Source organism: Macrotis lagotis, chromosome 1, assembly GCF_037893015.1.
Source record: "Macrotis lagotis isolate mMagLag1 chromosome 1, bilby.v1.9.chrom.fasta, whole genome shotgun sequence".
NCBI classification, from domain to species: Eukaryota; Metazoa; Chordata; class Mammalia; order Peramelemorphia; family Peramelidae; genus Macrotis; species Macrotis lagotis.
This window is the reverse complement of record NC_133658.1, coordinates 100,805,029-100,821,382: the sequence shown is the minus strand read 5'-3', so window position 1 is coordinate 100,821,382 and position 16,354 is coordinate 100,805,029. Positions and strand designations below refer to the sequence as shown.

Genomic DNA, 16,354 nt, shown 5'->3' with positions numbered 1-16,354 from the left:
AGGCTTTACCTTGCTTTGTAGCTCCAGAATTTTGTATAGTACCTGGAACATCATGAGCTGTAAATAAATGATTGTTGGTTGATGGATTGATCCTCAGTCCTACTTTTGGGTCCCAGGTTCAGGGCAAAAGTTTCCATGGGTATCTATTTGGAGATATCGATCCTCATATGTGAGTAAAAGGTTAGAAGGTATTCTGCTGCCCCAGGACCTTCCCTACAGTGTGTGAACCCCACCCTTGTTCCTTGGCTGTCTAGTTCAAAGTTTCCCTTTGCAGTTTTCCTTGTTAGCATTATGTGACTCCTCTCATTCTTCTGCAAAGTCCTTTTAGTTCCAGCAAGACTTACAGAATCCATCGCACAAGTTGCATTGTTGATGCCACTCTGAATTTTGAGCATCAATGCCTTCACAAAGTCAATGACTCCAAGTGTAAAATACAAATCACCAAAAAGCCTCCCATCTGGTTGGGGAGATGCAGACTTGAGATGAGTGCAGATTTTCATCAAGTGCCTTAACCTTAGGCAAAGCAAGGACATGTGGCATATGCTTGGACCCCATGGACTATTAAGAGGACAGCATGTTTCTGTTCAGCCTCTCAATCTTAAATGTTCCAAAACAGAAGCAAAGTAATCCTGCTCATAAGTCCTAGGCATTGACTGAAGACATTCACCATGCCCCCCAAAAAACCATTTTAAGCCCACCTCAACACAGAGCCCATATTCAATCATTAAAATGGACTGCTTAGAGACCCCCCCCCCTCCCATTCCCCCAAGAGACTTCCACTAAGCCACAGCTCCTGAGGGCAGCTGCTCCAAGGGCTGCAGGCTTCCACACTTCTGCTTGGGGCTGCTGGAACCAGATATTGAAAAGAAAAAGGAAGAAGGAAAGAGGCTGCTATCTGAAGTAGTAGTTAGGACATTCTGCAAGTTGCAAAAAGCTTGCCTAGGAGGGTAGTGAGGAGATAAGGAAGTTTTGGAGGGTGGCTGGGTAGCACAGCCAGGAGCTGTTAAGTGGCTCTGTGGTTTGTTTGTTCACCCTTCTTGTTAGAAAAGTATGGGGGCTTGGTAGCATCTTTATTATGTACTTGTGAGGCCATGTATTCTGATGAACAGGAGGCAATAAATCTTCACACAAGAAAAGGAGGAGGAGAAAAGAGAAGGGAGGGGGGAAAGGAAGAGAAGGGGAAGGAGGAGAGAAAGAGAAGGGGACACGGGGAAAGGAAGGGAAGGGGAGGAAGGAGGGGGAAGAGGGAGAGGAGGAAAAAGAAGAAGAAGAGGAGGAGAGGGGGTAGGAGGGGGAGAAGGAGGATAAAGGAGAGTGGGGAGAAGGCAGGGAAAGGGGGAAAAAAGGAAAAGGGGAGGAAAGGAGGAGGGAGCAAGAGGAAAAGGAGAAATTAGGATAAAAACATGTACCCAAGATCAATGGTGGCTACATGTCCAAAGACATTCATTCCCCTGAAGCCTGACACCCTGGAATGTCAGAGACTCCAAGACTCCAGCTGTGTATCCTTGTTAGTGGAAAGGGAGTTGCCTTAACCTAGGGTTGAACAGGCCTTACACATGACTGTACTTTATAGCTGCAAAAAATAATCCCAGAAATCACCTCAGAAGACAAATACAGGACCTCCAAAGGGACAAAACTAACAAGAATTCATATAGAATGTGAGCAATAAATTGTTCCACAACACTCCCTTTCACCCCACATACATAATCAATTCCACATTGAAAATCTGATATAATGGAAAGTAATATTCCTTCATGTCCTATAAATATAAATATTTAGAGAGAGGCTTGCTGTTTAAATCCTTGCAACTTTTCCAAATTGTTATTGAACTGCACTTTCACTCTTAAGAATTAGGAATACTTTAAGTGTTTGTTCATTGCATTAGTTTTAATTATGCTCCACAATGTCTAGATATGATTTACAAATTGCCCGGGGATCTTCTATTAATCTTAATACAGGCTCCATCACATTCCAATTCTGCTGCCCAGAAACCTGGGAAGCTGCAGGCCTAGTCGTGAGCGCCGCCTTCTGTTCCAATAATGAACTGTCAGCTCTAGTCCATAAAATTCAAAGCCATTCTGTGGGAAATTCAAAAATGTGCTCCCAGATAAAAATGTTAATCAGGAAAAATATAATTCTTGCGATCTAAGATAAGATGTATGTACAATAAGCTCCATTCTTGCATGACCCCAAAGGCGTTGTAAGTATGGTTATATGAGAATGAAAGTAAAAGGTAGCTGTCATGTCCCTGGATACAGACATGAGTGACTATATGGGGGAAACAAAATCATGGGCATCCAAGTTAAAATAAGATGCACAATGGCACCTGCTGTCCAAGAAAGCCACAGGAGCAATGGGAAGTCCCACCTCACATACAATTTCCATAGAAGAACAGACTACCAAAATACTACACTGGGAGAGGAGAAAAGAGATGCAAGCACTGATCAGGGAAGAGGAGAAAGTTGTAAGGACTCAGTGGGGACAAATGAACAGAACCTGCCAGGGGCAGAGCACTGAACTTGAAGACAGAAAGACCAAAGTACAAATCCTGCTTCAGAAGCCTACACAGTAAGGGACCCTTAGGCAAGTCACTTATAAACTCTCAACCTCAGTTTCCTCATCTATAAAATGATAACAATAGCATGTAGCTCACAGATTGGGGATTAAGTGAGATTCTATAGATATAAAGGGGTAAGGCATTTTGTAAAGCTCTTTATGAATCTCAAAACATAATATCAGTGCTAATGATTATTATTGTGTGATGCTTTCCAGATTCAGGAAATCAATGATGCTTGGAAACATCTAATGTTGATAATCGAATCTAACCACTGTTTTCTATTTCCATGGGTAATTAATTAATCAAGAAAATCATAAAGAGAATAACCATTTGTTTAGTTCCTACTAGTCCCAGACTCTGTTGAATCTCATAACAACCCTGGTGCTATTATTTTATTTTATAGTCAAAAAAACTTGAGGTAACCAGAGGGGAAGTGACCTTCCCAGGGTCACACAGCTTGTACGTAATCTAAGACCAGATTTGGACTAGGATTTTCTTGACTCCATAATTTATTCACTTCTACCAAATGCCTCTGTTGTCATTTGCAACAGAGACTATCACTCTATCATTTGTCACTGAAAAATAGGCAGGGCTCCTCTAAAAACATCCTTGGAGGATTATATGAATCAAGGACTTTTTGTTTTGACAATATTAGAAATTCTTCCCTTCCTGTCCTCCTGTGCAATGAGCTCATTCCCATGAAATCTGCTAATGTAGATACAGTTCAAAACACAAGGAATAGTGTTCTCCTCTGGATCCTGGTTTGTCGCCATGCTCTCCCTCTCTGATTAACCAGAAGAAATTTGGAAGCCAGTTTTAGTAATGCAAAGAGAAAGTCATCACTAATGAGAAAGAACCCAAGATTAGACATGGATTTCTCTTCTCGGTATAAGGTCTTTGAAATCATTTGGTCTGGCATTACCCTGGCAACTGAAGGCAGGACTCGAAATTCAATAAATCTATGAGCTTTTTTAGGGGTGGATTAATTAAATTATTGACAAACACAGCAGACTAATTTTTAAGTTGATAATTTTGTATGTCCTGTAAATGATATTATAAATATTCAAATGGCCCTTGTCAAAAAGAAAGGTGCCTCACCACTTTAGAGAGAGGCTATGTGAAGAGGAGACCAGGAAGGAGGGCACCCTAGGCATATGGGATGGCCAGGGAAAAAGCATGAACAGAAAATGAGTGTCCTATGGGAGGAACTGAAGAATGGTCAGTTTAGCTAGATCCCAGAGTGTGACAGGGACAGCCAGACCCAAACAAGTCAGAAAGATCATTTCAGGGCAGGCCATAAAACGTTGTAAAAGCTAAACAGAAGGCTTTATTTATTTGGGGTTTTTTTTCCCCCCGAGGCAATAGGAAATCACTGTCATTGATTGAATAAGGGAACAACACAGTCAGAACTTCACTTAAGGAAAAATTACTTTAACAGGAGAGTGTAGGATGAACCAGAGTGGTGAGAAACTGAAGGCAGAGAGACCCATTAGGAGATAGTAGCAATCATCTGTGTGGAAGGTGATGAGGGTCTGAATGAATGTGTTAGTTGTGTGAGTACAGAGGAAGAGTGTTGTAGAAGTAAAAACAGTAAGATTTGGCAAGTGATTAGATACATGAGGTGAGAGAAAGTGAGGAGTCTAGGACACTGCTGAGATTATGAACCTGAGAGAATGAAAGGGCTGTGGTGTCTTTGATAGAAATAGGGAGGGTTGGAAAAGAGTGGGACTCAGGGGAAAAGAGAATTTTATTTTGGATGTTTGGGTCTAAAATGTCTCTAGGGCATCCAATTTAAATTGGCAATTGGTGCTGAGGAACCAAAGTTCAAGTGGAAAACTGGGGTTGGATAAATCTGAGGATGGCTAGATCTATTCTAGTTTCATATTATAATGATGACAGTCCAATTAAAGTCAATTAATCAAAAGTGGGAATAAAATACTTTAATCATGAAAGCTGATGATGTTACCAGAGGAAGTGTGAAGGTTTCATTTCTGCTAGTCTGACAGTTTACTTCTATAGAAGTCATTTTTTCACTTGTAGAGGGATCTAGAATACATCATGTACAGTACTTGTATCCTAAATTTCAGGCAGTGAGGTAGAAACAAGAATAGAGTACTGGCCTGGAACTCAAATTCAGCCTCAGTCACTTAACAGCTGTGTGACTCTGTCTCAGTTTTCTTATCTGTAAAATGACAAACCATTCTTTTATCCTTGCCAAGAAAACCCCAAATGGAATCAAGAAGAGTCAGAACCAATGAATAACAGAAAACAAAATTTTAAAATGTCATTTTCAAATAGGTTGTAAATCTGATAGAAACAAAAACAAAGCTATTAAACCTTAAATATGGAGAAATACTTTCCAAAGACCCAAAAAAGTGAAGTAGAGTAGAATGAAAAGAACACTTACTGTATTTGGAGCCAAAGGACTTGGAGGTTCAAATTCTAACTCTGTCACTTATTATATGTATGAAGTTGGGAAAATCACTTTGCCTCTCTGTGCCTCAGTTTCCTCTCTTGTAAAATAAGGAAGTTGCACTAAATGACCTCTGAGTTCCCTTCTAGCTTAAACTATGATTCTATGTGCCTAAGTCCTTATCAATAGTGACATGACATAATTTTTATTTTTCCAGTATATTTTGATGCTATATTAACTGATTCTTTTATAACATGCATGCATCTGACATATTCAATTATTTGTTTATTGAAATTGATTCCAAAGCAAAAATAAATGCTATAATAATCACCTTGACAAAAAAAAATCACACAGAATGACTATTAGAAATACATCTTTAATTCTTTTTTTAAAAGTCAATATGTAATTTATAAAATATTTTGTTATGAATATAATGGTATTTCCACCCCAACCCCAATTAATGTAATCACAGAAGGCCCAGATGGCCCAATTAAACCATTTAATCAAAAACAGAAATACAATGTTTTAATCATTGTGTAAAGATAGAAGATACAGCATAGGAAATAGCTAACGATTGGGTAAAAGAATAAGACACATGTCTGGGTCTATGGATAAGAAAGCAAGACAGGTTGGAATTGCACATTCCAGCAGCTGGTCAGTCTGATGGTGAAGGAGCTGTAGCCAATTCCCTGAGAGGAACCCACACCCTGCTAGGCTCTGCAGGTGACTGACAGTGCTGACATTAGCCAGGCAGTAGTTGGGGCTAATGACAGAGGAAACTCTTGCCAATGACCATGACAGCCACCTGAAAACAGCAATGGCTTCAGAGGATGAGACCCCTTAAATCAGAGCTAAGTGCCAACTGTGGACTCCACAGAGGCATAATCCCTTGGACTCCTAGAAATGGCTAGGCGGTACATTGGCTAACGTGTTAGACCTGGAGTCAGGACGACCTGAGTTCAAATCCTGCCTCAGATGCTTACTGTGTGGCCCTAGACAAATCACTTAATTTGTCTGCCTCAGTTCCAACCATAAAATAGAGATCATAATAAGGTCTACTCCCTAGGATTGTTGTATCTCAAATGAGATTATTTGTAAAGCACTTAGCCCCATGTCTGGCTCATCAGAGGCAATTACTAAATGTTTGTTCCTTACCTTGCAGAAAAGAGCTTCACAAAAGGGAAACTTGATGAAAACCCTTTGAAGAGCAGACAGTTTCCAGTAACCAAAAGCTGGGAATGTGCCCTTTGGCCACACATGTTCTCTGCATGTATATCTCATTAATATTGTACATTTAAGCATATTCTATCAAGAGACTTTGTATATGTAAGTGGAAAATATGCCCTAGATTTGGGGGGAAATGTTTTATACCAATTGTTCTTTCTAGACCAGCTTCATAAATACCTTTGTTAAAAGTAATTGAGGCAACTGACTGGTAGTCAAAGGAAAAGTAAACCAGTGAGGGTTTGTGAGCAACCATTCTAACAACCCCAGCCCCTCAATGTTAGCCATAGAACTGTAAAGGAAGAGGCCACCATCTTCTGGAGACCAGACCTTTGAGGGAAAGTTGGAGAGTAGCCCCAGAAGGGTTGCTTAAAAGAAAAGAAACTTGACTTGGGTTATATTTACTTAGCAGAGTATAAAATGATATTCTGAGCAAAGCACATGCCATAAACACTGTTATGCATAAATTGTCAAATGACAACAAAAAAAAGTTTTAACTTTGGTGGCAAGCTAATCATAACTGCTGATCAGCAAAGAAAATTTTTGCAATACAACCTTTTGCAAAACAAAATTGGCACTGTTTGAATGATTGACCAATTCATCTAAACTGAGTTAAAACATCTGAAGCAATAATTCTGAGACAAACACTAGTCATAAGTTAGTGTTCAGTAACATAAACAATATATTCTATGGAAACAGAATAAGGAAAGTGTAGAGAATTAAACTTAATTTGACTTTTTCATTCATGTTAATATACGCAAACCATCTGCTAAATATTAACAAGTTAGCCCATTGGGTTTGTGTCCTTGAAAAGGTGACTTTTCCTCAACTTTAAAAATGAGAGTCTTATACTTCATCTTTTTAAGCTTCAACCCTTAAATCTTATGATTCCAATGAACCTCAGTTCCCCTCTCCTCATGACTCCAAATCATTCGGAATCTATTGAACATCCTAGGATAACTATTTGTTCATTCTAATTAATTTGTAACAATTTTATTTTTCTGCCTTAAGAAAGATTCTCTAACCACAGTGTTCATTACTGCGAAGAATTGACTTACTTTATCTACAGAGTAATCAAGTCTATATTTCTGTCAGCATATAGCCAACCAAAACATTGGATCTATCTAATCAGCCATACATTCTGAACTCATCTACAGTTATCCTAAGAAAAAGAAACCCAGAAATACTGTCTATGTATATACTAGAAGTTAAATGTTTTAACCTCATATTCAAATAAACCAAGTTGTACAGAAACAGATTAAGAATACTAGCCTTGAGGGGGAAAATAGTAATTCAATGGGAAATAGGGAGAGAATGATTGAATATTTTTATTGTATCAATATGAACCTTAAAAGAAAGCGAAATGAAAACCACTAGGGTGGCATTTTTTTTCAGGGATGGAAAGCTTCATTCCTATACAAAGAGGGAAAATTCTCAAGTCACTAAACCAAATTCAGATATTTACAATTAACCATCTTAACTATTTTCAGGCTAATCATCATCATCATCACACAATCTGTTCATTTGTGGAGTCAATCTGATTTACTCATCTTTCTAGATATCAAAGGCTAAGTACCTTAGAATGTTCTCTCTGTTTCTGTCTCTCTGTCTCTGTCTCTGTCTCTCTCTCCCCCCAAAACTCCATCTCTCAAGGAGACAATAAACACCAGATCTAATCTGATTACACTGGCTGAACCCCCAGAAAACAACAGAACCTCACTCAGAAAGATTAGGACATAGCATTGCCCAATGTTTTCACAGATGCTGTTGTATATGAAATTGCTTCCACACTGACAAATGGCCAGTTTCAAAATCACCAGCAGCTTCCTGTTAGTAGAATCTGTGTTATAGAATGTGAATGGAATTACTATCTAACTCCAAGGCAGCATTCTCTGCGGGGCTTATTTGCTTAGTTTCATTTCGCTTTCTTTTAAGGTTCATATTGATACAATAAAAATGTTCAATCATTCCCTCCCTACCAACAAACCTTGCATTTGGGTAACAAATTGCTCCCTTTTCTAAATTGCTCCAAGGAAATGCTGCCCAATATCTCAGCATGCTACTGACAACAGTTAAAAAAAATGATTTGTATTAAAACACCAGGTCAGGAGCAGCCATTTGCAATATAGTCAACTGTTAAAAGGGGCCATTTTGACAACTGAATTAACTTTTGATTCAAAGACTTGGAATGTTCTAATAGGTGGTATCCTAGACTGTCCAAGTCACAGATTGTGGATTTAGCTCACACCTGGACAGAGAAGCAGAATTCAAAGTCTGACATTACCACATCTCCCCTTAATGGGGGGGGAGTGGTGGCAATTATCTCTTACCTGCTTGTCCCTAGGAGATAACATTTTACTTCTAATTTGTAAATCTAATTGATTGTTCCTTGCTTCTTGCTTGAGTTCCTATGTCATAGCTGACCTCCTGCCATTTCAAAGGTCAGAAAAATTTTACTAAGAAGCCCAAAGCCTATCACAGAATGTTAATTTAACAGTAAGTAATGAATATTTAAGGATCCTTGTAAATGTGTAAATTAACAATTAAGCTTTGGCATACCGCTGTTAATGTCATCAACCTTTGCCTTCCCACAGACTCTCAGGCTGGATCTTAGCTTCACTTTTGCTTATATTCTGCATACTGAATCTCAAGATTCTACAAAGAAGCAGCCTGTCGATGTGAGGAAAAAACCCTGACAGTGGGACGCCCAAAGATAATTGCCAACTTGTAGAGCAGGGAGGGGCAATTAATTGAGTCATTAGCTGAATTTATTCCAAGTTTAAATATTCATTAAACTCATTTGAATCAAGATTCAAGTTCTTTGTGGGCATAAAACAGGTTTATAAAGAAATGATAAAATTATTCCAATGAAATTCCTTAGAAGAATCCTACAGATTCAGAGGACTAGCTCACTCTTGAATTGCTTTGTGCTAACCAGATCAATGGAGTTAAAGAACCAGGGCACATCAGATGAAAAAGAAATGGACAAAGGAGGAATGGAAGGAAGATTAATAAAGGAAAAGTTGTAGGCACATAAACAATTCACCCTCCATTTCATCCAAGATGAATTTTAAGCATTAGATGTTTGAATTCATTTAGTCAGAGGAAGGCTTCCAGCCTATTGAGTAGTGACTGTAAATTTTATATATACATACATATATATATATATGTATATATGCATATACATACATATACATATAGATATAAAGACATGGATAAGAACTGCAAAGCAGGAGAAGGTATAAATAGATTTTGATCTGCATTGATAAGGGAAGTACCCACAGAGATGAAGTTACAGAATCACAAATATCAAATCAAGAACAGTTTTAAAGAGTAATAGAAATGTATTTTATATTACTTTATCTTTATAGACAAAGAAGCAATAAAACCTGCTTACTTATGCAGACCACCAAGAAATGGAAAAGGAAAAAAAATTTCTGGTTTATTGAGCAAATAGATTAAAATAAATGCTATACAATATTAAATAAAATCTACAGAAGTAATTTTAAGTCAAACAGATAACTGTTGTCTGAGAAAATGTTAGACCATTTATTGCTTTAGTAGATATTGATAAATAGCTTTTAAGACTAAATACTAAGTGAAGCGTAGTCTCTCTGAGAGATTTCCTTTCCAAGATATTTATGCAGAAATGCAAGACTAGTTACACTTGGAAAACTAACCTTTCCTTATATATGGGAGGGTTGATCAGAATTAAAAAAAAAAAAAACTACTGTAGGGTTTTCAATAGATGCCAAAAGATTATGATTTTTAGGGGTTAAGTGACTTGTCCAGAATTTGAGGACAAATCTGAACTCACATCTTCCTCAATCCAGGATTGCTGCTCTATCCACTGTCCCATCTAGTTGCCCCTGATGTTCAATGATTATAATCATCTATCTGGCTATTTTAGAATCAACCTTATGTAGTTACTTCAGAATAATCTCATATTTTCTCATCTTCTTCCCTTATGCTTAACTTCTCCAAGGGAGAAAATAAATTTTTTTGGCTATATGATTTGGATTTCTCATCCATTGAGGTTTATCTCAGGATTTAAAAAATAATTTAGACTAGTAATTTTTTAGTATGTTAACTTTATCAGAATAATATTCATGTATTTTTTTTAAATTTTGACATCATTTGCATTATTTGATATTATTTGCATGTTTCAACTATTGCCCAAAGTAAGACTTCAGGGTTATCAAAGTCCAGAAGTACAATGGGCACAATGTTAGGATTCTATTTTTGAAAGGAATACCCTTTTCAAGACAAAGTCATTCATTTTCTTAATGACTTGGCAAAATAAAAATATTTCTCCACATGAGTGGAGTGTTTCATATAGTATTTCATATACATTTGCAGCACAAGTCCTGAAGTGGGTAAAAGTGGCTAAAGACTATCCAAAGAAGTCATAGGTCATTTAAATTCATAATCCTGGCTTATTTTGCTAAAATGCTTCCCAAGAAGTGGACAACAGTAGTCATGGAGGCAGAGGACCTGAATTTCAAATCTCAATGTTACCACTTACTACTAGTGTGACCCTGGAAAAGTCATTTAGCTTCTTTGGACTTTAATTTCTTATCTGTTAAATAAAGGTGTTGGATCAGTTAACAAATTATCCTCTGTGTGGTAGAAAACCCAGATAGTATTAACCCCAATTTAGAGAAAGGAAAACTGAGACTCAAAAGAGTTTGAAGTGATCAGCCCAAAGTCATATGACTAGAAAGTAACAGAGCTGAGACTATAACCTAGATTTTGTTTCTCTTAACAATATATATCCCAAACCTCCATTTTACATTATTGTTTCAATATTCTATCACTCAAAGTCCTTTTTCCAATGCCACTGACAAAAAAAAAAAAAGCTAAATTGATTGGTTTGGGTTTCATCTCCCCATTCTCAAATAAGGGTGCCAATAGGACAAGAAGGTTTGGCAGAATAAAGGAAGAAAAGCAATGTTTCAGGATAGTTTTAATGTAGTCAGACACTGAATATCCTAGAAGAGCAGCTACTTTGGGTCATCTAGTCACTAGCTCACATCAATTACCATGACCAACACCATTAAGTTTCAAGAAACAAAAGCCTTGCATAGAGGAGAATGGTTTTAGATCAGAACACTGAGGACAGGACTTTCTTGAAAATAACATTGAGTCTATGATGGATTTCAGATGCTAGATTTCTCCAAACATAGAACACGGCCCTTTTTGGTATTTTTTTTTTTGCTATATTCTAAAAAATGCAAATGTTCCCAGTGGGACTTTTTCATCCCAATGAAATGAGTAGTTCAGTATCTATTCCTATCCAATAGTATATTGTTTGTTGGGACTTGTTATTGTTATTTTTGTGGAAGTACATATCTGAAGATTGGGTCACTCTTTTTCATTGTCAGATTTTGTTTCTTCTACTGAGTTATACAATCTCCAGCCTTATGTGGGTCTTCTCCATCAATTCTAATCCATTTCTTTTCTATTTCAACCTGCGATAAAAAACAAAACATGGAATGTATTAATAAAAAGAACATGGTTATAATACTATAATAATATTAATAATAATAATAATATAACGGGTTTATTTTATGAATAACTGAGGTATCCATTTTTTAACATATGTATGTAAGCCACATTATAAGCAGTAAGCCATAGAGATCCTATGCTCAGACTAGCTTCCAGAACATAACACTTACCCCTCAGTCAACCCATAAATAGTGTTTCACTAAAATGTATACACATTTAAATGTTGATATGAAATTTATCAGCATAGCTATAAGTGTGATAATTTATGCTACTATAGGATAAAATCATGAGCTGGTGCTATTGATATGTAACATGAATATACTACTTGTTCTGTGGGACCCAACATGGAAAAAAACAAAATGGCAGAACAAGATCCGATAAGCTACATAAGTGAATTTTAAATTATTATTGGAAAAGACATATTTGGAAATGAAGGTGAGGCAAAAGCAAAAGATAAAATTTTTTTTAAAATTATTATTGGGAAATGTTGCTTCTGTGAGAGATAGGAACAAAACCAAGTATGAAACACTAAATTTTGGAACATTTCAGGGTAACATGATAAGTTTGAAGCAAGAGTTTATCTAAATAATTATTTGTCCAGATCAGCTGAATAATTGAAGGAAGACAAAGTCTAGGAATATATGGATAGGTATTTGGGGGGGCACAAGGACAAAGAAGTGTGTCTTTTCAAAAAAATACATAAAAGATGTTGAACATTGTAAACATCTATTTCCTTGCATTAGGCTAGGGAATATCAACATAATATTGTATTAATTCATTCAACATTTACTAGGCACCTACTATACACAAACTGCTGGGGTATACAAAGATAAAAATAAAAATAGTTCATGTACTCAAGAAGCTTACATTCTATTTCTGGTTTCAATGTATGTACATCTTCTGGAAATTCCCTTTATTTTTGTTAAGGCCTTTCCTAAGGAATGTTCTTGGTGGTCAAGGAACATATGTTCTCTCATAGGCACATTGTGCTTACTACTAACTAGTCAGATATCTATGATTATGTTCTTTGTCTCAAATATTCCAAATATACACTTAATTACATACATATATATAGCTACTTAAGCAGTTCAAACAAAGCACTTAAAACTAAACTGCCTCACAGTTCCCTTAGCCCCTAGTTAGATCAGAGAGCTTAAGACTCACCTGGCAATTATAGCAAGCTTTCTGAACAACATGTTTCTGGGGCTGGACATCACTCTCTATGCCCATAGACTTCATTTCTGTCTTAGAAGCATAATTGTTATGCATGACAAACTGAACTGTAGCAAATGGGTACCAATCAGAAGGAATTTCTTGGTCTGATCCAAGTTCTAGTTTGTATGACAAACTATGGGGATGATCAGGACCTTAGGGAATAAAATAGCAAATGGTTAGTCAAAGTAATTGCCCCATTCCCTTTGAATACATGAGATATTCTTTACTTTTGTGTAGTTAGTCAAACAGATCCAGAAACATTAGAGCAAATATAAGTTTGATTTAAGAACAAATTGGAAGATCTCACTAATTTGTGATGAGAGAGGAAGTCAATTGGGGTTAGAAAAAGGATTGTAGAATGTGTTCCCCCTCCCCAAGGTTCCAGAAAATCAAGCAACTAAGCTACTTTGCTAATAAGATGCTTCCAAACAAAAGTCCTGCTGGGTCTGCTTTAATTAATTGATGTCTCTTTTGTAATAAATAATACCATTCACATAGTATTACTAAACTAACTAACTTCAAAACATGTAATATTCAGAGAGATTTAACAAATTCCAGTAATCTTACCTATACCACCATTCATATGTTCTGCAAACTTTTTCTCCATAGACCTGGCAGAGAAAAACTTTACCCCAAATCTAGTTTAAATAACAAATACTGAATTAGTGAAATCTAAATGAATAAGATTTCATTGCATTTCAGAAAATTAAATGCTAACTCCAAAATGCTCTTTATCAAAATTAAGTTTCTTTCCCATTCACTTTTAAAGCTCACTTTCAAATACATAGAGTAAAGGATTATATTTTTGCCTTTATGATTTGCCCTAATATTTGTTTTTTTTTTCACTTCAAAAGTATATTCTAAGACTTTAAGCCTGATGACATGTGTATGTTTGTCCATGTACCACAGAGTCAGAAAGATGTTGAGTAACTGGCATCAAGACTGACCTGATTGTTTTGCAAAAGATCTCTGGTTTGCATTAGCAAAAGTATCCACACATATCAAATAAGGATAAATATATTGAATAAAAGGCATTTTAGAAGCCTAGATAGATTGGACATTCTGCTTCATTGAAATGATAAAGATGGTCCTAGCTGTAGAAAAGTTTTCACTAAAATACGACTTAAGGAATTAAACCAAGTCTAAAAAGATATGGCTTATTTTCTGAATGACTAATTGCCTGTCATTCTTTACTACCTATGATGTTGGTTGGTCCCTTCCCCCAAAGAAAGAATGGGGAAATATATAAATAGCCAGGATGACAGATGAAACCAGGGGTGAAAGCCTTGAGACCAAGAGTTTTCTAGAACTAAATACCCCTGTATTTTGTCTATTTCTGACTGGCACAATGAAAGGGATAAGGACCTATCTGCTCACCCTCATCAGACTTTCTTAAGCAGGTTCACAGACCTAATAGTTCCATGGATGGAATTTATGGATTTGTGAATTTAGATTTGAGGGGGGCAGGAAATTACATATTTACTTTCACTATAAGCAATTTCCTTTTATCTATGGTATTTTGTACATTTAAAAGTATTATTCTAAGAAATAGTCCAGGGGTGGCTAGGTGGCACAGTGGATAAAGCACCGGCCCTGGAGTCAGGAGTACCTGGGTTCAAATCCAGTCTCAGACACTTACTAATTACCTAGCTGTGTGGCCTTGGGCAAGCCACTTAACCCCATTTGCCTTGCCAAAATCTAAAAAAAGAAAAAAACAGTCCATAGGTTTCACCAGACTACCAATGCAGGTCCATGTGATACAAAAAGATCTTTAAAAAGTCCTGATCCAGAATAGAAAAATGTGGCACAGTGGATAGAGCACCAGCCCTGGAATCAGGAGGACCTGAGTTCAAATGCGACCTCAGACACTTAATAATTACCTAGTTGTGTGACCTCGGGCAAGCCACTTAACCCTATTGCCTTGCAAAAACCAGAATAGAAGAATGTATTTAGAAAAGGCTCTAGTTTCTTTTGTCTGCTACAGCATCAAACACCACAGACCCTAACCCTGCACACACCTCACAATTCCCCACCACCCATCTCTGAATCTATTTCTAGATTCAATAGAAACAATTATGTCTACAGGTGTGACTTTATTTCCCAGAACCAGACAAAGGTTAATACCTAAGGATGCTTGTAAGGTCAAAGCACACATCTGTCTCCTTAACATCTTTCTTTTCTAAATGAATATCCCTCCAGTTGTTTATATACTATTAATACTACAAATAAAATTAACAATAACAATATGAAAGCTATAAGTAAAGTTGGGTATGACTACCTTTCTATTCCTTTAAATCAAGAAGAGAAAACAGCCTTTTACTTTTATGCAGAACTAGAGCACTCTGAAGCTGGAAAAATCTAAGGGATCAACCTATATATATAAAGCAACAAATATTTACAATTATCTAACACTGGACTTAGAAGTCTGGGACACAGGGCAGAGAGAGGAAGACTTGGGTTCAAATCCCATCTCTGATACTACTCAAGTGACCTTAGACTATCTAGAAATTTTTTTTTCAATTTTAAAATGGGGATAGTAATATTTGTACTACCTAATACTTCATGGGAATGGTAAGAGAAAAATACTTTGTAAGTTTTTAAATCCCAAAGTCATCCCAAAAAGTCTTAGTAAAATTTTAAACTATTAAAAGCAGGTTTAGAAATCTAAAGCTATACTTAAATTTTTGGGAAGCCCTACAAATCATATAATATTTGAATTAATAGGAGTCCTAGGGATCATTTTACAGCAAACTGAATACCTTCCTATGGTAATACGCCTAATTAGTAGGTGAGTCAAGAATAGAACCTACGTCTTAGAAAACTTGTATACTTAGAATACTAAGAATACTTTTCTAATCTTTACCCTTAACTATATTTGTAACTATGATTCTACATATCCAAACAAATATACATATTTAAGTAAAATACTTGAGAGAATTTATTATTTTCTAGCACATATATCAGAATGGCGGCTAAGAGATCATCCAGAATCACTAGCATATATTCTAGGTAAGCTTAAAAAAGGAAGGAAGTAGGGAAGAGGAGGCCTGGCAATGTCAACATTTTCACTACAGCAAAATTATAATAAAATACAAACTTCTATATCCAGTTCTCAACATTCAGCTTTAAGATAGAAACATTTAGGACAATAAAAATATCTGTTCAGTTAATTAAAAAAATGAACTGTGAAGAAGTGCAGTTCTTTACTCAAATTTCCTAGAATGTCCTTAGACTGCAAAAGAAGCTTACCCATCTTTTCAGACCTAGTTCTAAGCCATTTCTTCTATGAAGCCCTCAATGATTATTCTGGTCTACAATGATCTCTCCTTCCAACTATTAGACACTTTTTTCTATTCCATTCTTTTGGTACTTATACGCCCTTATATTATTACTTATGCTACATCCTCTCTTCCCAATTCAATTCAAGGGTACACCAG

The 16,354-nt window shown here is 36.4% G+C and overlaps 1 protein-coding gene across 2 annotated transcripts in view; it reads right to left on the bottom strand.

Annotated features, from left to right (window-relative positions):
- Positions 1 to 2,905: 2,905 nt before the first annotated feature.
- Positions 2,906 to 16,354, bottom strand: part of STON1 (stonin 1) — a 67,383-nt gene continuing 53,934 nt past the window's right edge. For both annotated transcript variants that reach the window (XM_074205558.1, XM_074205567.1), the window contains exons 3-4: positions 12,867 to 13,069; positions 2,906 to 11,665 (exon numbers count right to left, since the gene is read on the bottom strand). In XM_074205558.1, the coding sequence (XP_074061659.1) occupies positions 11,591 to 11,665; positions 12,867 to 13,069 (278 nt within the window). In that variant the 3' untranslated portion in view covers positions 2,906 to 11,590. The remainder of the gene's footprint in view (positions 11,666 to 12,866; positions 13,070 to 16,354) is intronic.